At 40.4% G+C, this 23,898-nt stretch overlaps 2 protein-coding genes across 6 annotated transcripts in view; both read left to right on the top strand.

Annotated features, from left to right (window-relative positions):
* lgi2a (leucine-rich repeat LGI family, member 2a) overlaps positions 1-3,236 on the top strand; it is a 39,661-nt gene extending 36,425 nt beyond the window's left edge. For both annotated transcript variants that reach the window (XM_072579475.1, XM_072579485.1), the window contains one exon: positions 1,957-3,236. In XM_072579475.1, the coding sequence (XP_072435576.1) occupies positions 1,957-2,774 (818 nt within the window). In that variant the 3' untranslated portion in view covers positions 2,775-3,236. The remainder of the gene's footprint in view (positions 1-1,956) is intronic.
* Positions 3,237-18,612: 15,376 nt separating this feature from the next.
* ccdc149a (coiled-coil domain containing 149a) overlaps positions 18,613-23,898 on the top strand; it is a 133,459-nt gene continuing 128,173 nt past the window's right edge. For all 4 annotated transcript variants that reach the window (XM_072563972.1, XM_072563971.1, XM_072563970.1 and 1 more), the window contains exon 1: positions 18,613-18,757. In XM_072563972.1, coding sequence (XP_072420073.1) covers positions 18,710-18,757 — 48 coding nt within the window. In that variant the 5' untranslated portion in view covers positions 18,613-18,709. The remainder of the gene's footprint in view (positions 18,758-23,898) is intronic.

Below are 23,898 nucleotides of genomic sequence, written 5' to 3'. Positions count from 1 at the left end.
AAAGGCAAATCAGGGCAGGACTTATACACTTAATGGGAAGGTCCTGGGGAGTGTTCCTGAACAAACAGATTGTGGGGTGTAGATTTATTGCTTCTTGAAAGTGGAGTCACAGGTAGATAGGGTGAAAAAGGTGTTTGGTATGTTTTTGGTCAGGATAGGAATTGGGAGGTCATGTTACGGCTGTACAGGACATTGGTTAGACCACTTTTGGAATACTGCTTGCAATTCTGGACACCCTGCTCTAGGAAGAATATTGTGAAACTTGAAAGGGTGCTGTCAGGGTTGGAGAGTTTGAGCTATTGGGAGAGGCTGAATAGACTGGGGCTATTTTCCATGGAGCGTTGGAGGCTGAGGGATGCCCTTTATAAAGGTCCTTTATAAAGAGATTTATAAAATCACGAGGGGCATGGCTAAGGTAAATAGACAAGGTCTTCTTACAGGGTAGGGGAGTCCAAAACTACAGGTTTAAGGTGAGAGGGGAAAGATTTAAAAGGACCTAAGAGGGAAATTATTCACACAGAGGGTGTGCGTGTATGGAATGAGCTGCCAGAGGAAGTAGTGGTGGCTGGTACAATTGCAACAATTAAAAGACATCTGGCTGGGTATATGAATAGGAAGACTTTAGAAGGAAATGGGCCAAATGCTGGCAAATGGGACTAAATTTATTTAGGATATCTGGTGGACATGGACGAGTTGGACCAAGGATTGGTTTCTGTGCTGTATATCTCTATGACTCTATGATGTAAATAATACAAAGTTCCAAAACCATAAGTCTTTCTGATTGTGAGTACAGGTCAATAAAGCCATGAAAGAAATGCAACAGGATTTTAGGTTTCATAATTGGGATGTCCTGGTGTCTGTGGAGATTCTCATAATTTAAGAGAATGATACCAGAAAGGTCAGAAATTATGGTAATGGCCTTTGGTCCCCACAAGACCTTCTCTTCCTACAAACTAATGTCTACTAGTTTTGTTTTGTAGGCCTAGATCTCTGCTGATATACTGCTCTTTTGGGCCTTTATGCTCCTTTAACTGGCAATCAGTCCAGCTGGTACTGCAGCACTGGTGTCTAAGTAATGTTGCAGCCAGTTACTGGCTGGATCCATCTCAAAATTATGAATCACCATGCCTCAGTGATGGTAACAACAGCTGATCTAAGGAAATGGATTAGGTTTGAGACAGTTTCAAAAGTGAATGAAAAAGGCTCATCCTTTCAGAATTGTATGTGTGTGTGTGTTTTTCTATCTGCATCTCCCAATGCTTAATAGCTGTTATGATTCAGATTGTGAATATAATATGTGATAATCAGATAATTAGTGGCTGGTTGCTTCAAAATTCAATGTTTTGTTTTTTAAAAGGAACTAAAATATGGGAAGAAAGCACATCTCTCTAAGCAGAACCATGTTCTCCCCTCTCCTTATCTCCATAACCGCTCTTCCTCCAGACCTACTACCTGTGAAGGATCTTCATGTTCCTCCAATTCTGACCACTGCTGCATTCCCAATTTTTGAGTGATTTGATCTGTAACTTAATAAACATTGCACTCCTGTCGATAGCTGTATTTTCAGCTGGTCTCCCAAACCCTTTTGTTTCCACCTCTCCTTCTGTTTTTAAATTGGCCTGTAAAACTTTTTTGGTTAAGTTTTCAGTCATCTGTCCTAATATAGCTTTGTATAACTTGATGTCAAATTTGTTCCTGAAAAGCACGTGGGCTGCTTTACTGCATTAAAAGCATGCATAACTGCAATTCGATATTATTTTGAGCAGCCTCTTCAATGTCTTTCTTTCTCTCTCTCTCTCTCTCACTGGTATACAGCCTCTTTATGTAAAAAGGCCCTTTTTGAAAGAAGTGTTCATCAACACATCTTTCACATTTATTGAGGTGTGTGTATTTGGCATTGCGTGGCCTTACCTAATGAATGCAATATGAGATAACAGCTCTGTACTACTTTTACAGGTCAATCGATAGTTGGATGTAAAGCAATACCTATTCAAGAACAAGTCTTTGTGATAGTTGCAAAACTCTTTGGTAATTCTGTCATTTACAAATATAATGAGAGCTGGACCAAATTTGTGAAATTTCAAGAGATCAACGTTTCTCAGATTTCAAAGCCAAATGATATTGAGGCATTCCAGATTGAAAATGAATGGTTCTTCATAATAGTCGACAGTTCAAAAGCTGGGTTATCAACAATATATAAATGGAGCGGCAAAGGATTTTATCCTTATCAGACTCTGCATGAATGGTTCAGAGACACAGACTCAGAGTATGTCAATATTGATGGGAAATCATGTTTAATATTAACAAGTCAGTCACAAGATCCAACCATCTTTGAATGGAACAAAAAAACAAAACAGTTTGTTCAACAAAGTACAATGCAACATATGGAGGATGTTATAGCTGTGGAAAGTTTTAGAATTAAAAATGATCTGTTCATCTGCCTGACAAAATTTATTGGAGATTCTAAAATTATGAAATGGAATACAACACATTTTGTTGAAGTTCAAGATCTTCCTTCAAGAGGGTCAATGATACTGCAGCCATTTTCATTTAATGATCGACACTATTTGATCGTAGGAAGTGACTACACTTTCTCTCAGATTTATATTTGGGACAATCAAAAGAAAGCATTCACAAAATTTGAAGAAATGTATGTACAGGCCCCTCGGTCTTTTACTGCTGTATCTACAGATCGAATGGATTTTTTAATTGCTGCAAGTTTTAAAGGTAGCACTCAAATCTTTGAGCACGCAATTGTTGATTTGAGTCTGTAACTTAATAGAAAGACATTGAATCCAAATAGGTGAGTTAGATTGCTATTGAATCTTTTGAAGTAAAAGCAGAGAAAGTTTGAGTGAATATAAAATATTGAACAAAAAATCAACTATATCATTAGAAGAAAACAGAGCCATGGAACCTGAACAGTTGGGCAGTCTTGCCTTTCTGTGTCTGCTGATTTTCTTCCTGGGAAAAGCTGAAACACGTAATTTTCCCCGTTATCTGTCAAAGATGCAGTTGCATTCACTGTCATTTTGAAATTGCTAACCTCAAAAACAAAGTATATTTATTGACTATAACAAAGTAATTTTAGAAATGTGCTTTCCTTTTACTATCAGTACATGATCTGCAGTAGCAAAATATTTATGAAATGAGCTCTTGTTCATTATTAATATATATTCTAAGTTTAGGATATGCATATTACAATTCTAACATGTAATGTTAGGTAATAAGTACAAATGTCCAAGTTTTAAGCAATCTTATAGAATAAAATATTCTTCCTGAATAAGCACTATATTAGCTGGCTTACTTGTTGTTAGCACAATTTACACAACTCATTTGGATAGGCAGACTTTGAATTGGCTCTTTTTTTGTCATGAGTAATTTCCACTGCTGAACTATGTTCACCATATATGATACATTTTAACTTCTTATTTACCTTGGTGAAAGAAGCTAGACAAGGGCAGTGGTAAGGAGTTGAAAGGAGTGTATACCTGCTAGCTTTCTTTGACAGAAGGCTGTGTTGATTTCTGATAATGGGTGCAATTCCTACAAATATATAGTGAACAAAACTAGGCAGAGGGGGACCATTTTGGAGATAGTGACCATAATTCAGTAAAATTTGAGATGATTATGGATAAGGGCAAAGATGGAATGAATATAATTGGGGGAAGGCCGATTTTAATAAGACAAGATCTGGACTGGAGCAGCTACATGCAGGAAAATCCACATGAGATATAGTTCTATAATGACAGTGTTCCCATAAAAGGCAAAAGGATCAACTAATTCCAAAGAATTGTGGATGTCAAAGATGCGCAGAATTGGGTAAGGAAATGAAAGGAAGGTTATAGTAGATATCAAAGACTCAAAATAGCAGATATCTTTGAGGAGGATAGAAAGTAAAGGGTTGCTTATAAAAAAAATTAGGAGACTACAAAGGAGACATTTAAAAAAACTGGTGGGTAACATTAAGGAAAATACAAGTGCATTTTATATGTATATTAGGGATAAGGGAAAGAGTAGCACCCATTAGGGACTAAAGTGGTTACCTGTGTGTGGAGCCAGAAGATGTCGCTGAGTTCTTAAGTGAGCAGTTAGTTTCTGGATGGTTGCATCTCTCTTTCTGTGATGCATGAAACAATAAAAAAGAAGTTTAAATGTTCCAACCAGCCTGTGTATTTAGCTCTACAGTAGGATTTAAAGAAGTTCTTTGTATGCTGTTGAGATGGCTGACCAGCCTGTCTGTAATGGGTGGGATTAGCAGGAATTTCTGTTTCAGGCAGATTGATGTATTTCGATTCTTTCCAGTTTGACATGATAAATGTTTGAAACATCATAACGGCTAGAAATGTACATACAAACTAGTCTTGGGATCATAGAAAATTATAATTTATAAACTTGAGATTTGGATTATCAGGTTAGCACAGGGATATTTCTCCATAACTTACATTTAGCTTAATCCCAATCTGTCATGTACTTTGCACTGCAATTTACAAGTATTTTTGAGCACCAGATTCATTTATAAAAGAAATAGCGAACTTCACTTCAAACATTTGAAGCACAGAATTCCAAATATACACTAAGAAAAAAAGTAATCACCTTTCATTTCTCTGCATGTCAACATAAATGTGTGCTCTTTCATTACAGCTGACTAATCAGTGGAAAACTTTTGTCACTATTTACTTAATTATAATCATTAATCTTTAACTAGGTCAACCATTATCCTTTCAGTTCTTTCCTTTTATGTCCTTACTCAGCTTGTACCCAATTTCACAGATGTTATCTAAAATCAGCATTTTGTACTAACTTCTGGAATGTGTGGCTTGGATCTATATCCAATGGTTTAATTTGTTTTCTCATCACCTTTATATCTTTGAGCTATCACTTCTACTGATGGCTGGTGTCAGGGGTCACATCTGCCAGTTTGTGAGCTGCAAGAGACATACACTGCCTCTTCCAGGGAAGACCTGGGAAGCCACATACCCACATATCCACAGACCCAGTAAGCCACATACCCAAGCATCAGCAAGGCCTGTGGTAGCCTTCCCCTGGAATCTAAACTCCTGGGGAAGAGATTCCCTCCAGTGAGAGCTGCTCATGCTCAGTAATGTCACTAAGGATGCTGATGAAAGAGTACCCTCAGAGACCCAGAACTCAGGGAGGACATAAGAGAAAGGTAAATAATGTGAAGGGTTGTCGCTCAAGCAGGGAGTCATGGCTAGGAAGAGTGTGGGCATATCAGAAACAAAAGATCAGGAGGGTGTTTTCCTAATGGACACTGCTTATCTAATATCCAGTGTCTTGATTTGGCTTTGGAGCAAGGAACTCTCAGACTTTCTCTAAGCTGACAAGCTGTCTGCAGGGTAGCAGCTATCATAAACACCACACAGTGAGAGACAAACTGCAGCTGGCTCAATCCCAGTAATATCAATTTGAGGCCCTCAAATTTAAAAAGAAATTCTCCACATAGGAATTATTGGCTGGGCAAGATGGTCAAATTTCCACCAGGAACTTGACTCTGCCAGGGCTGGTATGGTGATGAGACGTAGGTATATCACCTCCTCATCTAATTAAGTGATGTAATGTACATCTGTACTCTGAATCCCTGAGCTCCTCTACTCCAAGTAAAATATTATAATATAAGAAATAATCTTACATACTACTTCACATTTGTTTCCATTGAACTTTATATCACCTTTATGCCCATCGTGCTACTGTATGTTGTTCTGCAATTTTCCAGATGGCCACAATTTGCCAAAACATCCAATTTGAATTCATTAAATTTCAATAAGGATTCCTAAGTGCTTGAGTCGAGATTACTTATGGATTGTGCAGCCATGAGTCAGCCACTAGAGAACTTTGTAGATTACTGGTCACTGTACCGTTTCATTCTACAAGAGTCCCTTTTACTTTTTCTTTGATTGTAGGGATGCAGTCCGTGCTGTCAAGGCCAGTTTTAATGCAAAAGCCGAGTGGGCTTGAGAAGGTGTTGGCGGGCCTACTCCTTACACAGCTGAAATTCTTCTCATGACAGTGCTTTCACGTTGATGTTGGGTATACAATTCAAGGTCACTGATCCAGTGACACTGAAGGAACAGAAATGTATGGCAAGACAGAATGGTGTCCTACACATTTGTCCGTGACATGCCGACATAGGGAGTTTGGTAATGTGCCTTCCGGTTGGCTCTGCTGAATGGGATGGTGAATAGGACTGATGAAGAAAGACATGACACCAGAACATGCCAGCATGGACCTTCTCCACAACATCAACATAAACCCCACCATCTTCTCTCCAGGATCTAACACTCACTCTTTCTCTGCTATTGTATCTACCTCAACTTACACTCTCCTTTCTTACTATTGCCTACAATATGTAACCTCATTTGCACGCACTCTCACATTTCAACTCATGACACCACTAACGCTGCATGCTCTCTGCGCTACCTTTTCACTTGCTTGGGACACTTCCCTATCCACAGCAAAATAGCAGCTTTGGCATTCACTTTTATCTCCTTTAACACCCGCATCTCATTCCAGAAGGAAAACAGCTTACAATAGGGCAGAAAGAGTCAAGACGAATAGTGGACTACCTAACTCTTGACTCCTCATTCATTATGTCGATAGGATCCTAACTTTGACCTTGAGTGGCTGACTGGTTGTATTAAAGCTCCTGTACTGGTATCAGAGCCATTTGTTTGATTTACTGTGCCAGAACATGCTGAGAAAAGGCCATCCCTCTTGATGTGACTGAGATCTGCTGACAATCATGACAAACTTCCTGCTTATGTCCCTGCACTAACTGGCCAGGCAAGACAGGAGTAACATGAGCATGGCAGCTCCGGCTGAGAAGATAAAGCATGTAGAGACAAGGTACGGATGATGTGGGCACTCAAGTAGGCTTGGAGTGAGTGAATGCTATTAGTGAAAAGCTGTGAGATGCAACATGGACCAGAACATGGGCAGGGTATATGTCCTTGAGCACAGCTTCCTTGCTGCAGTAATGCAAAAATAGTTCTTGGTGTTGCCCAAGGTGCAGCACTGAAGAGTCCTTTGAGTGAATCAAAGATGTGTCATTTGAGTTCCTAGTAGCTGGCACATTTGGATGCCAATGACCATGTACATGGGGTGTGTGGTTGGAGTTCACGGAGCATGCTCTGAGATTTGGCGCCTGGAGTCCAACATGGAGGTCCTTTGGAGCAAGCAGTGAGTTGAATTAATCAGAAACTTGTTCTGATTATCTAGTTGGATTTTCTTGATGCCAGACTTGTTTGATGCCTTCAGTAAGGTAGGGAAATCAATATTATTGAGTTGTATTAGGTGCCGAATAATCGACAAACCCTCGTTGTTGCCTAATGGGAAACTCATCATGCAGCTTATCAAAAGCAAAAAGATAATGCAAGATATTGAGTTAGGTCTCTGGACTTTGCGTCTGATTCTGCCACAAATCTTGTCAGAGCCCACACACTCAGTCCCTTCAAAATGTGAAGATCCATAGTCTCTAAATTGCGCTTATAGTGACAGTTTTGATGTGGATCGCGAGTGTGGTGCTGGAAAAGCACAGCAGGTCAGGTAGCATCCGAGAAGCAGGAGAATTGGTGTTTCAGGCATAAGCCCTTCATCAGGAAACCTCAATTCTCCTGCTCCTCGGATACTGCCTGACCTGCTGTGCTTTTCCAGTACCACACTCTTGACTCTGATCTCCAGCATCTATAGTCCTCACTTTCTCCCAGTTTTGATGTGCCTCATTTTTGTGCCTTCTTACCTACCCAGGGTGTTAGATGTGGGGATTCAGCAGTAGCAGTACCACCAAAAGCTGAGGAGTTTTGCATCTTTTATGATCTATACCTAGCACTTATGAGACACCCGCAATATTATTCAAATCTAATTTTGGATATCATCCAGTCCAACTTTTGGTTGACATAGGTGCTTCATTATGACAACAGAGAAATGGGACCAAATGCTCTAATTTTTATTTAGCCAAGATTTAAGGCTGGATTTCTGTTGGTTAAGGTCTATAACAACAATTTCCTTGTTACCAAAAACCTTAGCAGCTACAAATAATGTTAAGATAGACAATCTTTACCAAGTAATTTTCTAGGACCATTGAGACGTTTTTCTTGCCATTTGGTCTTGGGAACACCTAATCCTTAGGCATACAGTCAGAAAAAAGGTGACAGTGACCCATTTACTGCTCCCACAGTTTCACGTGTTTACTAACGGATGTAGCAGGATAGTGTCAGCTCTGCAATTGTAACGAGAGGGAGTAGGACATGACAAGACCCAGTGGCCATAAAAACACTGGATGTCAGTCTCATGCCTGGTCCCTAAACAAGTCAGATAGCTTGAGGAGATCAAGAAAGCATCTAAAGGAAGTCTAAAATTTAAGGCTTGGTTTTCCTTTTGGCGCTTGGATGATGTTTCGGTGAATGTGTATCTGGCTGTTATTGGAGGTCCATGGACAGTCTTGTTCATGTGTGTATTCTCTATTTCAATCATTCTTCCAGGATTGTTAAACTTTGTAGCCAGAATCCACCACTCTCTGAGAAGTTTTGGTGGCTTGTAGTAGTATCTGGGCCTCCCATTATTGGTTTCCCAGATAGACATAAAATGTGGTTGGTGACTGCTTCTTTGTATGAGTCTTCTCACCAGTAAATCACAGAAAATATTGCTTTCTTCCTATATTGGTATTTGCTGGTGTGATCAGTCCATGATTTCTACACCTTTGATTTTAACTGAAGACAACCTTATTGGGAATGGTAAGATGGTATTATTTATTTATTCATGGTCCACTTCCTTGTACACATTAGAGATGATTTTCCAGGACATAAGTCATTGCCTGGACACAAGATAGAAACATTTCCCACACAATTTCTGATTTCTCTTTCTAAAGTAACAAATTCATTGCTGTTGTATTGTTTGACATGTTATTTTGCTGACTAATGCACCATCTGCCAAAAACAGCAAGAATGTATTTGGTAGAAGCTACAATTATATAACATGCAATCATCAATAATTCACTGCTTCATTTATCAAATCTGTCACTACATTTGTTGAGTTTAAGTATTTTTATAACTTCTATGACTTAAGGTCCAAAGCCAAATTCAAATTCAATACTCTATTACAAAATATGCATTTCTGGGCTACATCTTTCAAAATTAGGCAACCATATCATATTTTATCTTCTTTATTGTTGCTATGCAAATTATAATACTTCCTCCACATTTAACACAGAGCTTCCAACAATGAATTGGCGCACTCGGCCTTAGCATTCATTAAGATGGTTGATATAAATATTGTTGGGCACTGGACATGGTTCTTCTGGATTTATATCTTGGACTTATTGAGGATTACTTGAGATATTTATAATCTCGCATCATGAGGTCTATGATGGTAAAGTGATGAGGACTAAAACTAACGCCAAACATCAACCCACTGCTACAATTTAACGGAGGAGCATAGGGCTGGAAGGTGGGGCAGAGGGGAGTGACCAACCCATTCTCAATGTGCCTGTCAATTCTTTAAACATTGTGTGCCTCTATTTTAATATTCTTTTGCATTATTTCACCTATAGGCCAGATTTTGTTTGGTTCTCAGGAAAACTGGCAACTTAAAGGAGACATAAAGGCATGGGTGGAATGAACAGATTATTTTGCAGTACTGCTTGTGCGTTAGTGGAACAGTAGTGTTTCTGCTAGACCAACAAATAAACCCATAAACCTTCCAATGATCTGACCAATCATCCACCTCCCTTAAAGTATATGTGATTATATTAATAGTTAATAGCATCAGTATGTCAGATCATATGAGACTTGGTGTTGATGAAAGTAGGTTCTACTGAAGTCCAGCTCAACCACCTTTCTGCACATAGCATAAATAGTTAACAAACATTCACCAGTTTGTTCTAGTATTGTATCCGCTTTCAGACTATCTGTAGCTTCCAAAATGTGCCAGTAATATTGATACAACGCCGGCTAAAATTCTACACCAACTATCTGAATCCTTCTCCTGGTCACTTTACTCTTGATTAATGTTAGGACCCTGGCTGCAGACTGGAGCCGCAGGTCTACTTACACAAGGTTTAGTGAACCAACTTTCACTCTGGCTGGCTATGGATGAGAAGTTGAGAATTTTTTGAAAGTCAGGTTCTGATATTAAATTTAATAGAAACTCTGGGAAATCTGAATCTCCAGGTTAAGGACTATGGTTTTTGAAATTGTTGTGTCTGTACATTTGATGCCCTTTCCATACAGTCTGCAATTCAGAATGTAGAACTCAGTGAAAAGATCATGAGGGCTTGTTTTATGAATAACATTCAAGAAGGGCATGTGGTGAAATGAGCTCAATGCTTGTTTGATTTTCCAGTTAATAAAATTGTGAGAGCAGGTATCTATGTCTGAAGTCCCTATTTACACTTCTAATGTGCGAATCTTTATTCTGGGACTGCAAATTCATAAAATTATTCTTACTGTTCTTACATATATAGTGCATTGGACACAACATTGCTTTTGGAAATTTGCAAGATGCTTTGTTAATAAGGAATGGATTTCTGAAGAATCATTATTTAATGTTTTAACTGTTCTTGGAAATAAAGATCTGCTTAAAAGTAAGTAAATTTTGTAAAAATATAAAATGCTGAAGAAGAATTAAAATAATTTGAAACAAGTGGAACTTAATTTCCATCAGTCTATCAATACATGAACTGAAGTTAAACTAAATCAATGTGAAATATAAATGTACTAAAAAGAAAAGGGCGGCACGGTGGCACAGTGGTTAGCACTGCTGCCTCACAGTACCAGAGACCTGGGTTCAATTCCTGCCTCAGTGGAGTTTGCACATTCTGTGTGGGTTTCCTCCAGGTGCTCCAGTTTCCTCCCACGGTCCAAAAATGTGCAGTTTAGATGAATTGGCCATGCTAAATTGCCTGTAGCGTGGGGTGAATGGGTCTGGGTGGGTTGCTCTTTAGAGGGTTGGTGTGGATTTGTTGGGCCGAAGGGCCTGTTTCTACACTGTAAGTAATCTAATCTCTAATTAGCCAGGTGCATTAAACATGTTCTGTCCAGTAATAGTTCTACTTGTACACAAGGAGAAGGTGAATACTGCAGATGCTGGGGATCAGAGTCAAGATTATTGTGCTGGAATAGCACAGCAGGTTAGGCAGCATCTGAGGAGCAGGAGAATTGATATTTCAGGTATAAGCCTTTTATCAGGAATGAGACTTGTGGGCTGGGAGGCTGAGAGATAAATGGGAGGGGTGTGGTGCTGCGGGGGAAGGTAGCTGAGAATACAATAGGTAGCTGAAGGTGGGGGAGAAGGTGATAGGTCAGAGAGGAGGGTGGAGCAAATAAATGGGAAAGATGATGGACAGGTCAAGAGGGCGGTGCCGAGTTGGAGGCTTGGGACTGGGATAAGGCGGGGAGATGGGAAATGAGTAAAATGGTGAAATTCACATTAATCCCGTGTGGTCGCAGGGTCCCAATGTGGAAGGATGCCAACTTGAGGATCATTTCACCAACCAACCCCACCACCCTGTGGCTGAACACTTCAACTCCCCCCCCCCATTCCACCAAGAACATGCAGGTCCTGGGCCTCCTCCATTGCCAAACCCTAATCACCTGATGCCTGGAGGAAGAATGCCAATATTCCACCTTGGGACCCTGCAACCACATGGGATTAATGTGGATTACAACAATTACCTCATTTCCCCTCCCCCCACCATATCCCAGTCCCAAGCCTCCAACACGGCACCTAGCTCTTGACGTGTCCATCATCATTCCCATTTATCCACTCCACCCTCCTCTTCGATCTATCAGCTTTTCCCCATCTTCATCTACCTATTGCATTCTCAGCCCCACCCTCCTCCCATTTATCTCTCAGCCCACAAGCCTCATTCCTGATGAAGGGCTTATGCCCAAAACATTGATTCTCCTGCTCCTCAGATGCTGCCTGACCTGCTGTGCTTTTCCAGCACCACACTCTAGCTGTACACAAGTCATACAATCTTTGAGGAGATGCAACAAAACAGAAAAAAATCTAAAACCAATGTAGGAAAATCTCTTGGAAAGTCCTCTCCAATTGCAAAGAGATATCACACTTAGCATTCTTGATGCAGTTAAGGATTTTAACAAAACATGTAATACTTTCTATAGTATAACAACGGATGCAATTTTTTAACACAGTTTCCTTTTCCTCATTATAGACCCATCTGCATCTGTTTTGATGGGGCCTTATATTACTTTTCTTCTCATCACATGTATAACCATATTTGCCTTGATATGTATTGCAAGTTATTTTCCCATTCCTTTTCAATCATTTTGTTGCTTATGTAGCTCATACAGCACATTGGATTTCAACTTACTGGGCTAAATTTTCCAGGTAAGGCTGCAATCCTAATGCTGGGTAAGAACCTGTATATCAGTTATGATTGTCCTGGAGAAGCCAATGAAAGCATGTTGTTCACATTCCAGCTGGTCTGTGCTGGGTGGTTAACTGGAAATATCGATGCCCATGCCTCTGCTTCATCTTTCCCATCCTGGTCTGTCACACAGGGAAGACCTTATTCAAGATGCCACCACCTTTCTGATTCACAAGGGCCAATCTCACACTGAGAAGATCCTAATAGTTTTCTCACCCTGCCCCAATGGGCCCCTAAATAGGCTAAGTAGCCAGTGCTGCAATGATCCTGCCTCTAGGTAAGTACTTGGGAACCAGGGAAGCACAGGATCTCTGACCTGAATTTTTTTCTCCAGCACTACCTTTGTTGGGCCAGAAGGAACAGCTTTTCTCTGTCAATTCAATTAAATCCTCTTGTTATTTTTAAAATCATGTTAGGTCATCTTCCAAGGCAGATGGCCCAAATGTTTTCAACTCTCTTCACAACCAAAGTGCACCTTCTATGGTAACATCCTCATAATTTGCTTCTGTATATTTTCTAAGGCCTTTACATCTCTCATGTCCAGAAATCTTTCAACTAAGGCCTAGCAAAGGTTTTTCAAAGTTTTGTAATTTTGTGATTTCAATTACATTCTATGCCTCTATTTATAAAATGATGTAACTCTCATTTAATAGATATATAAAGATACAAAATAGGAATAGAAATATACCATTCAGGCCTTTGAGCCTATTCCACCATTTAATGAGATCATGATTGATCGGTCTGTATTTTGAATTCCATATTCCTATCAACCCCTAATAATCTTTGATTCCATGCCCATTCAATCACCCCACTTCCACTAGACGTCCAAAGTCACACAACCCTCTGAAAGAAAATAAAATCTCTCTCTTCTTGGCCCTAAAAGGATAACCCCAAATTTAAAACAATGTTCTACATGGAAACCAAAGTCTCTTTGCTCATTTCTACTTTTCAGTGTCATGATTTTACTGTAGATTGTCTTTTCACATTAATCAACCAAAATGTGTGGCATCACAGTTTCCTTACTTTACCTGAAATCAATTTTTCCTCCATTCTACTTTATTGAATAACTTACTCCAGTCAGCTTTCCTAAAACCTCTACTACACATAAATGAGATGAAAAGTAATAATTTATTTATTTTATGGAGAGGTCTGTGCTGGACTGGGGTGGACAAAGTTAAAAATCACATAACACCAGGGTAGAGACCAACAAGTTTATTTGGAAGCAGTAGCTTTCAAAGTGCTGCTCCTTTATCAGGTAACTACAGGAGCAAGATCAACTACCTGACTTGTGACTTAGAGTCATAGAGTCATAGAGATGTACAGCACCATATCCCTCCAAACCCTTCCTATTCATATACCCATCCAAATGCCTCTTAAATGTTGCAATTGTACCAGCCTCCACCACATCCTCTGGCAGCTCATTCCACACACGTATCACCCTCTGCATGAAAAAGTTGCCCCGTGGGTCTCTTTTATATCTTTTCCCTCTCAACCTAAACCTATGCCCTCTAGTTCTGGATTCCTCGACCCCAGGGAAAAGGCTTTGTCTATTTATCCTATCCATGCCCCTCATAGTTTTGTAAACCTCTATAAGGTCACCCTTTAGCCTCCGACGCTCCAGGGAAAACAGCCCCAGCCTGTTCAACCTCTCCCTGTAGCTCAAATCCTCAAACCCTGGCAACATCCTTGTAAATCTTTTCTGAACCCTTTCAAGTTTCACAACATCTTTCTGATAGGATGGAGACCAGAATTGCAATGTTCCAACCCCGTGGCCTACCAATGTCCTGTACAGCCGCAACATTACCTCCCAACTCCTGTACTCAATACTCTGACCAATAACAGAAAGCATACCAAACACCTTCTTTACTATCTTATCTACCTGCGACTCCACTTTCAAGGAGCTATAAACCTGCACTGCAAGGTCTCTTTGTTCAGCAACACTCCCTAGGAGCTTACCATTAAGTGTATAAGTCCTGCTAAGATTTGCTTTCCCAAAATGCAGCACCTCGCATTTATCTGAATTAAACTCCATCTGCCACTTCTCAGCCCATTGGCCCATCTGATCAAGATCCTGTTGTAATCTGAGGTAATCTTCTTCGCTGTCCACTGTACCTCCAAGTTTGGTGTCATCTGCAAACTTACTAACTGTACCTCTTATGCTCGCATCCAAATCATTTATGTAAATGACAAAGTAGAGGGCCCAGCACCGATCCTTGTGGCACTCCACTGTCACAGGCCCCCAATCTGAAAAACAACCCTCCACCACCACCTTCTGTCTTCTACCTTTGAGCCAGTTCTGTATCCAAATGGCTAGTTCTCACTGTATTCCGTGAGATCTAACCTTGCTAATCAGTCTCCCATGGGGAAGCTTGTCGAACGCCTTACTGAAGTCCATATAGATCACATCTACTGCTCTACCCTCATCAATCTTCTTTGTTACTTCTTCAAAAAATTCAATCAAGTTTGTGAGACATGATTTCCCACGCACAAAGCCATGTTGACTATCCCTAATCAGTCCTTGCCTTTCCAAATACATGTACATCCTGTCCCTCAGGATTCCCTCCAACAACTTGCCCACCACTGAGGTCAGGCTCACCGGTCTATAGTTCCCTGGCTTGTCTTTACCGCCCTTCTTAAACAGTGGCACCACATTTGCCAACCTCCAGTCTTCCGGCACCTCACCTGTGACTATTGATGATGCAAATATCTCAGCAAGAGACCCAGCAATCACTTCTCTAGCTTCCCACAGAGTTCTCAGGTACACCTGATCAGGTCCTGGGGATTTATCCACCTTTAACCATTTCAAGGCATCAAGCACTTCCTCCTCTGTAATCTGGACATTTTGCAAGATGTCACCATCTATTTCCCTACAGTCTATATCTTCCATATCCTTTTCCACAGTAAATGCTGATGCAAAATATTCATTTAGTATCTCCCCTATTTTCTGTGGCTTCACACAAAGGCCGCCTTGCTGATCTTTGAGGGGCCCTATTCTGTCCCTAGTTACCCTTTTGTCCTTAATATATTTGTAAAAACCCTTTGGATTCTCCTTAATTCTATTTGCCAAAGCTATCTCATGTCCCCGTTTTGCCCTCCTGATTTCCCTCTTAAGTATACAAAACGATGACCCTGATGTGATTGATAACAGAGTAGCGCTCTGAAAGCTAGTACTTCCAAATAAACCTGTTGGACTATAACCTGGTGTTGCGTGATTTTTAACTTTATTTATTTACTTATGGCTTTTGAAATAGTGACACATGGGCTTTGGTTACTTTAGTGAAGGGTTTTCTTTAAAAAAGGAGCCCTTTGGGAATCACTGTCCTAATCCCAGAGTTGTCATACAGCAGGTCACTCCAAAATGTTTATGGAAAGATGTTTATACTGTTTGTTTTGCAAAGGTTGAGACTAAATATGTAAAGTCATTAGCTTGCTTTCAGTGGAGGATTTAAAAAAAAAATCATTTTATAAGCTCCTATGTTGTGATTAGATATCTATAGTTTCTCTTCTAGAACAAATGAAGTCATGGGAAAACCTCAACAGAAAGTTAGTTTGTGAAGCTTCTAAACCAGGAGGATTGAGTTAGAAATCTGCAGGTTATTAGAACTGAGAAAGTTTAATCTCACAGAGTTTGAAATGTTTATGTTGGCATATTTGTAAAAGTTTCATCAAACTGTCTCAAAAATCTGCAGAAAAGGAACAGTCTGACATCAGAGAACTAGAATCCTAAGGTGTTGAGATAGAGGTGTATTTTCATTAGACTTGAATCTCTGGAATGATTACTGTAGAGAAACACATTGAAATTGTTCTATTCTGTACTTTCAGATCATTCCATCTTTTGTTAATATATCGATAATTTGTTTTGTTTCTTGTTTTGTATAATAAAGTTTTGTTCTGTTTTTGAAGAAATTCTGCAGCCTCATGTGAATATGTCTCAGTGATTACCATCATGTTTACTAATTAAATCTAAAAAAAACTATTAAGCCAGGTTTTTGTTCTGGAATCTAACTTGTCCAGTAGCACTATCAGCTTAGATCATAACACTAAAAAATCTAGTACATGGAATGTGTAAACTATGTAGTTTGTGAATAACAAAGATTTTTATGTAAAGTTGTATATAATATACAGATATAACGTAAAAAAAGTAAATTTGTGAGTTAGTTTATGTCATTGGGAAAGGTTGCATGGTTTTTTTTGGGCTGTGTGTCAGCAAATGTATCAAGAGGCAAGAAGTGGGCTTAAGGAAAAATTAATCAATCCTCTGGGACCTGTTATAGGAAGGATATTACTAAACTGAAGAGGATTCAGAAAAGATTTACCAGGATGTTGCCAGGAATTGACGGTTTGAGTTATAAAGAAAGGCTGGATAGGCTGGGATTTTTTTCATTGGAGTGTAGAAGGTTGAAGGGTAACCTTATTGAGGATCATAAAATCATCAGGGACATAGATAAGGTGAATGACAAGAGTCTTTTCCCTAGGGTGGGGGTGTTCAAAACTAGGGGGGGCATATTTTATTTGAGAGGAGAAAGATTTAAAAAGGATGAGGGGTCAACTTTTTTGCATGAGTGTGTGAAATGAATTGCCAGAAAAAGTGGTGGATGCAGGTACAGTTACAATCTCAAAAAGACATTTGAATAAGTTTGTGAATAGGAAAAGTTTGGAGGGATATGGGCCAGGCTCAGGCAGGTGGGACAAGTTTAGTTTGAGAATGTGATGGTGTGGACTGGTTGGTCTGTTTCTGTGGTGTATAACTCTACGAATCATGCTGGATAGCAATGTATGCTCGAGAATTAAATATGAACCATCTCCCACTTGCATTTGTTCAATGTTATGATTAGATTAGATTAGATTACTTACAGTGTGGAAACAGACCCTTCGGCCCAACAAGTCCACACTGCCCCGCCGAAGCACAACCCACCCATACCCCTACATCTACCCCTTACCTAACACTACGGGCAATTTAGCATGGCCAATTCACCTGACCTGCACATCTTTGGACTGTGGGAGGAAACCGGAGCACCCGGAGGAAACCCACGCAGACACGGGGAGAATGTGCAAACTCCACACAGTCAGTTGCCTGAGGTAGAGGACCATTTGAAAATATGACTGAGCACTGATGTACCATGGTTGTAATATTGTTATAGTCTGATGCCTACTTGTTTTGAAAAGGAATAAGCCCAGGAGTGTATGTATTGCATCTCAACAGGGCTGTTAATTACCACAATGCCACCAGTTCAGTTGATAGATTTCACAACTTTAACTAAAAATGTCCCAAAGCAGTTCACAGAGGCAATTTGTTGGATATCAGAAAGCATTTAAAAGAGGGAGTGGTAGAGAGGTTGAGTCCCTTTGGGAGACTGGGACCAAGATAGCTGGGGCCTGAGCTATTGAGGATGGAAGGAGTGAGATTATAAAGTAAGTCAGAGAAATGTAACACAGAATGGAGAGTAGGTCCAAAAAATTGGAATTGTACAGAGATAAAGTTACAGACAGATAATTAGGGAAAAGTCCAAGAACTTTATATAAAATAAATGTAGTGGAACATAAGGGAACATCACTACTCTGTTGTATGTCACTTGCTACATACCCAAAAATGTGTAAATAAACGAGTATAAAAGGAAGTAAATAACATTCAATCATTTCTAGCTCATTCCAGGAATTTGGTAGCAACTGTCGGTACTAGTTAGAGGGGGAGGACAGGTATAATGCTTAAAATTCACAGACTGTGTAAAACAGGTGACAATACTGTGATCCACTGGGAGGGAAAGCCCCAGGACTTAGGGGCCAAACATCAGAAGAACGGATACAAAATGTGGAATGTGGGGGAGAACTGGCAGCGTGGGTAGCTGGTGGTTTTCGTCACAGCAAATTCTGAAGGGGGTGGGAGGTTCTTACTAAAATTATGTCACCGGGGATTTGGAAAACAATTTTCCTTAATACTGTTGGTGCAGGAACAATAAAGGCAGATTTGCATAAAGGTAAAATAATTTGAGAGGTGTCAGGAAGAAAATAAGACAATTAAATAAGTTTTGCGAACAAATCTTCTTTCCACGTTATAGGAATGCAGTAATAATTATCCAGGATCAGCCTGTTGTAACATTGTAGGCATTGTTAAATGAATCTCCTACTGCAGCTTGGCTTCTATTACCCCGGGTTGACCTGACGTTGGGCTTGGTCTACACATGGAAGTGAGGTAGTACCGGGAGGAAGCGACTGCCCACGGTTCACTGATCCCAAAGCTCGCGAATAATTTTGTTTTGGTAGCTGCATTTACCGTCTGCGTCTGTATATATTTGTAATAAGATGACTTCAAAGAGGAGCGAAGGCGAATGGCAGGGGCTAGTGAATGAGGTGAGTGTGTTGCAGCAATCCATCTAAACACGGTTTAAAGGAAATACCATTCGTCCTGCCATATGTGGGGAATTAAATGAAACAAATACTTGCTCCGGCAGGGACAGTCTGGCAGCTACAGAATGTTTATGTATTTAATTTGGTGCGAAACGTGAGGAGTTCGGGTACTAAAGCCCAGAAACGACACAGGCGCCCGAGACCTGCGAGTTCACTCCGTGTCAGCCCGAGCAGAGAGCGGCGGAGTTAAACCTCAGCATCTCCGGCCCGAATTGCCGGATCCAGCTCAGATCCTCCACGTCAGGATTACTGCTGCAGCCAGTGCGCATGAGCACAGGTAGTGTCAGGTCCCACTGCTGCTTGTCCAATGCTGAAAAAAAATCCAGCTTGTACCATTTCCATGTGGGGAAGAAAAACAAAACAAAAGAAGTTGTTTGAACAGGACAACCGGTTAGCAGGACTGTTTGATTTCTTCCCCATCCCCCGTCCCCTCCTGGGGACACAGGGGAAATATTTGCACTTTGTTCTCACGTAGTGCTGCCTTTTCTGAGTGCAGTAAACAGGAACACCCAGAAGGAGAAGAGTGGAGGACAATGAAGCCCATACGTCCTACATCCTTTATTTTACATGAAGAAAATAAACTTGAAAGGCAAACGTTTTACAAAATGTCGAATTCAAAGCTTTTTTTCAGCTGTTCAATCAAACATTGGATAGTTGTCATTTAAAATCAGAAATTTGGCAACCTGTAACTAATCGATAGCTATCTTAAAACACGATAATTCAAGATACTGTCAAAGATCTTGGCGCTGAGATTGGAAAAGGTGTTGGCCCATATTGTTAAAGAGGACCAGACAGGTTTTACACGGGGCTGCAGGTCTTCTAATAATATTAGAAGGTTGCTGAACATGATCCAAGTTTATCAGCAACGATCAGTTCAGGAGTTGGTGATTTCCCAAAAGTGCAGAGAAAGCATTTGACTGGATGGAATGGCCATATCTTTTTTATGTCTTAGAGTGGTTTGGGTTGGGTGGGGTCTTTGCTAGGTGGGTGGAGGTTTTATATCACCACCCTCTGGCTGCAGTCATCACCAATGGGGTGAAGTCTGGGAATTTAAGGATTGGTAGGGGTAGTCGTCAAGGCTGCCCCCTTTCAGCATTGTTGTTTACATTGGTGATAGAACTGCTGGCAGAGGTCATTTGTCAGAACACCCACATGACTGCTCCGGAAGTGTGATTGAGAGTACACAAGATTACACTGTATGCAGATGATGTCCTTCTGCTTTTATCGAACCTGATGACCTACGTATCCCATCTGATACAATGTATTAATTCATTTGGGGTTATTTCAGGATATAAGATCAACTTTGCAAAATCAGAGGCTACCTCAAGGAAGTGTCAGAGGTTGAAGGTGGCCTTAGGTTTCCTTTTAAGTGGTCATGGGTGGGGTTCCGAAACCTAGGCATTTTTATTACCCGCAAGTTTGATCTGTTATTTTGGACTAACTTTGCTCACTTGCTCGACAATATTAGGTGGGATCTCCAGAGATGGGAGGCTCTTCCAATTTCATAGCTGGGCTGAATATCTGTCATTAAGATGAATGTTCTTCCTCACTTGCTTTATCCCATGCGTATGGTCCCATGTCAACGCTGCGGAAACTTATGGGTTGGTTTGGTTCCTTTGTCTGGCATTGTGGGTGGCCTCTCATCAAATTTACTAAATTGCAGTTGCCTCAAGGAGGGGGAGGAGTTGATCTCCCAGACATCAGGAGGTATCAGTTGAGTTTCCTGCTATTCTTTTTCTGTGATTGGGTAGGTAACGAACCGAGCTCAATATAGCTGGATATTGAGGCTTCCCAGACCAAGTGCCCTCTTATTAACCTGTTGTTCATGGATAAAATTAGGGCAGTTATTGACTGCTGCCGGAACCCCATTGTTATTAGTACAGTCAAGGCATGGAGGGCGATGCTTCAGAGTGAGGGTTGCTTGTCCAAGACTTCGCCACTTACACCTATAGTTGGCATACCAGGGTTCCAACCAGAGGTGATGGATTCAGGGTTCAAACTATGGGCAGTTTCCACTTTGGGAGACTTGTTTGAGGGGGAGGTTATGATGTTTTTTGAGCAACTAAGCTGCAAATACAGGTTGCCCAGCAAAGATCTTTTTTCAGGTTAGGGACTTCATCCAGAAGAAGACTACACTTCTCACTAAACCCTGTAAGCCTGATACAGAGAGGTTGTTGCTACGTTTAACAAGCACCTTTTGGTTAGTGCCCTCTATCGCCTGCTGAATGGCAGGGCCTGGCAGGATATTAACCGGTTATGTGAGGTCTGGGAGCAAGAGTTAGGAGTGGAGATCTCTTCTGAAACATGGGGGAACATATGGGAGAATACTCGAAAGATCTCGGTCTGTAATAGGACATACGCTACGCAGTTAAAAGTTCAGTGCAGGGTTCATCAGGCACCGGACCGTCTGGCGAAATTTAAAAAAGGGACATCTTCAATGTAGATACTCTTATCCATTGTTTCTGGACATGCCACAGGCTCTGTGTTTATTGGAGCGCTATGGTGGGAGAGATAGGGAGGGTATTGAGGACTGAAGTTAAAGTAGACCAGATATCTCTCCTCTTGGATCTACCGAATTTATTATCTTTAGACGGGCATGGGAAGAAACTATTTAATATTCTTGAATACTGTGCACGGGAGAATATTCTGATGAATTGGGTGTCTGAGAACCCATTGGGCCTGATGGGATGGTGGAAATTAATTATGGAGCACATTCCCTTGGATTTGTTTTTTACAAATGTGGTGCACCACACAACAGACAATTTTTATAAGACATGACAACCCTATTTGAGTTATTTGAATATAGATTTGGCAGCTGACTTAACTAGGCATTTGTTTAACTGGGACGGTTAGGTTTGTTGAGCCCTGGGCCTTGGAGGGGGGACACCTGAGTTAATACAGGTATATATACAATGCTCCCGTTCCTTTGTTTGGGAGCTTTGCGCCAAGCATAGCTGTTTTGTGTTTTTTTGTGTTTTCTTTTGCTTTTCTTTCTTTTTTTGATCTATTAGTCACTTATTTATTGGTGTTGCTTTGCTTTGTGTTATCGGGTTAGGGTTTGTTTTGTATTATAGGGTAGGTTTGTAGTTATTGGACAGTAGTTGTATTGTAATTTGTGTTTTTTTTCTCTTTATTATACTGGTATTTGTTATTGGTTGTATTTTTAATAACTTTATATTTTCGTGAAGTCAAAATTTTTTTGCTAATAAATATATTTACAAAAACATTGATGAAATGGTTTTACTCATATACAGCACAGAAACAGACCCTTCAGTCCAACTTGTCCATGCCGACCAGATATCCTAAAATAATCTAGCTCCATTTGCCAGCACTTGGCCCATATCCCTCTAAACGTTTCCTATTCATATACCCATCCAGATGCCTTTTAAATGTTGCAATTGTACCAGCTTCCACCACTTCCTCCGGCAGCTCATTCCATATATGCACCACCCTCCTTGTGAAACAATTGCCCCTTAGGACCCTTTTAAATATTTCCCCTTTCACCCTAAACCTATGCTGTCTAGTTTGGGACACCCCCACCCCAGGGAAATGACCTTATCTAGTTACCCTGTCCATGTCCCTCCTGGTTTTATAAACCTCTATAAGGTCACCCATCAGCCTCCAACACTCCAGGGAACAAAGCCCCAGCCTATTCAGCTTCTCCCTATAGCTCAAACTCTCCAACCCTGGCAACCTCCTTCTAAATCTTTTCTGAACCCTTTCAAGTTTCACAACATCCTTCCAATAGGAGGGAGACCAGAACTGCACACAATATTCCAAAAGTGGCCTAATCAATGTCCTGTACAGCTGCAACATGAACTCCCAACTCCTGTACTCAAAGCTGTGTTCAATAAAGGAAAGCATACCAAATGCCTTCTTCACTAACCTGTCCACTGCGACTCCACTTTCAAGGAGCTATGATCTCACAGAACTAATAAAAGCACAGACACGATTTATTATTTTGCTCACTTCACACTGTGTGTAAAAGTTTATTTAATCTGTCATCAACTCACAATGTCTAAAGTCTTTCCCAAACTAATATTTCTCTATCACAAACAAAAACAGAATTTTATGGAAAAACTCAGCAGATCTAGCAGCATCTGTGCAGAGAAATCAAAGTTAACGTTTCAAGTCCGGTGACTCTTCCTCAGAATATATCTCTTTATTTCTCACTTTATCTTCCTTCAGGTTCTCAGTGTACACTTCAACCTGCCTTGTATTGGTTTTATCACCTCTGATCTTTTGACTGTAGGGGCCTATGCCTTAGGTCAAAAGATAATAGTATGCCCTAATATGATTTAAGGATCCTATGTTGTTTAGTTAGTCAACACATGAATTAACATACCTTTGAAAGTTGGCTATCACTTATACTGGTTTCTTTTGAAATAAATGTTTCAGTGATATATGTGTTTTAGATTTCTGTTATTTCATTGAATAGAAAATGAGATAAACATGTGTGCTAAAATTTTCATCTGGCATTTATTGTACTTGAGGTCTTGAAATAAAACAGGGGCTCTCAGTCTCAGATCCCTTGCCCATGAGGAGTATCTGAGAAGCTATCTGGCAAAATAACCTGAAATTCTACAGAAAATCAGTTTTTGTAAATAAAGACCACTCAAAATTGGGACAAGCAGCAGCTGAAATGCAATATTAATGATGGGATTGCAGCAATAAAAATTAATTGGAGATGGAGTCCTTTGTATTACATGTTTAGAAATGGTAGAGTGATAAAGGGAAAGAAAGAAAGCATGAGGCAGCAATGGGAGCACTTGGTGTTCAGATGCAATGTACTGATGGAGAGTTGGAGGGGGAGAAAAGAGGGGCAAATAAATAAGACACGTGTGGGCTGGGTTTTCACTAACCTGATGAGAAGTTTGAGTTGGAAAATTTTCCAACTCGGGAAGCCCATATCTGTATATACTGATCATTCTGTTTTTGTGCTGGGCAAATAGGTTAGTATTGAGTTAGGTCTCTGACCTCATAAACAGATCAGATTTGGACATGGAGATGAATGAGTGATAATGTGGGCTCAATAGAAAGCCCATCTCAGTTCTCTGGGCCTTCACCTTAGTTGAGACCCTATC

The sequence above is a fragment of the Chiloscyllium punctatum genome, chromosome 1 (assembly GCF_047496795.1).
Source record: "Chiloscyllium punctatum isolate Juve2018m chromosome 1, sChiPun1.3, whole genome shotgun sequence".
NCBI classification, from domain to species: Eukaryota; Metazoa; Chordata; class Chondrichthyes; order Orectolobiformes; family Hemiscylliidae; genus Chiloscyllium; species Chiloscyllium punctatum.
The sequence above is the reverse complement of the archived record's forward strand: the minus strand, read 5'-3'. Positions and strand labels throughout refer to the sequence as shown.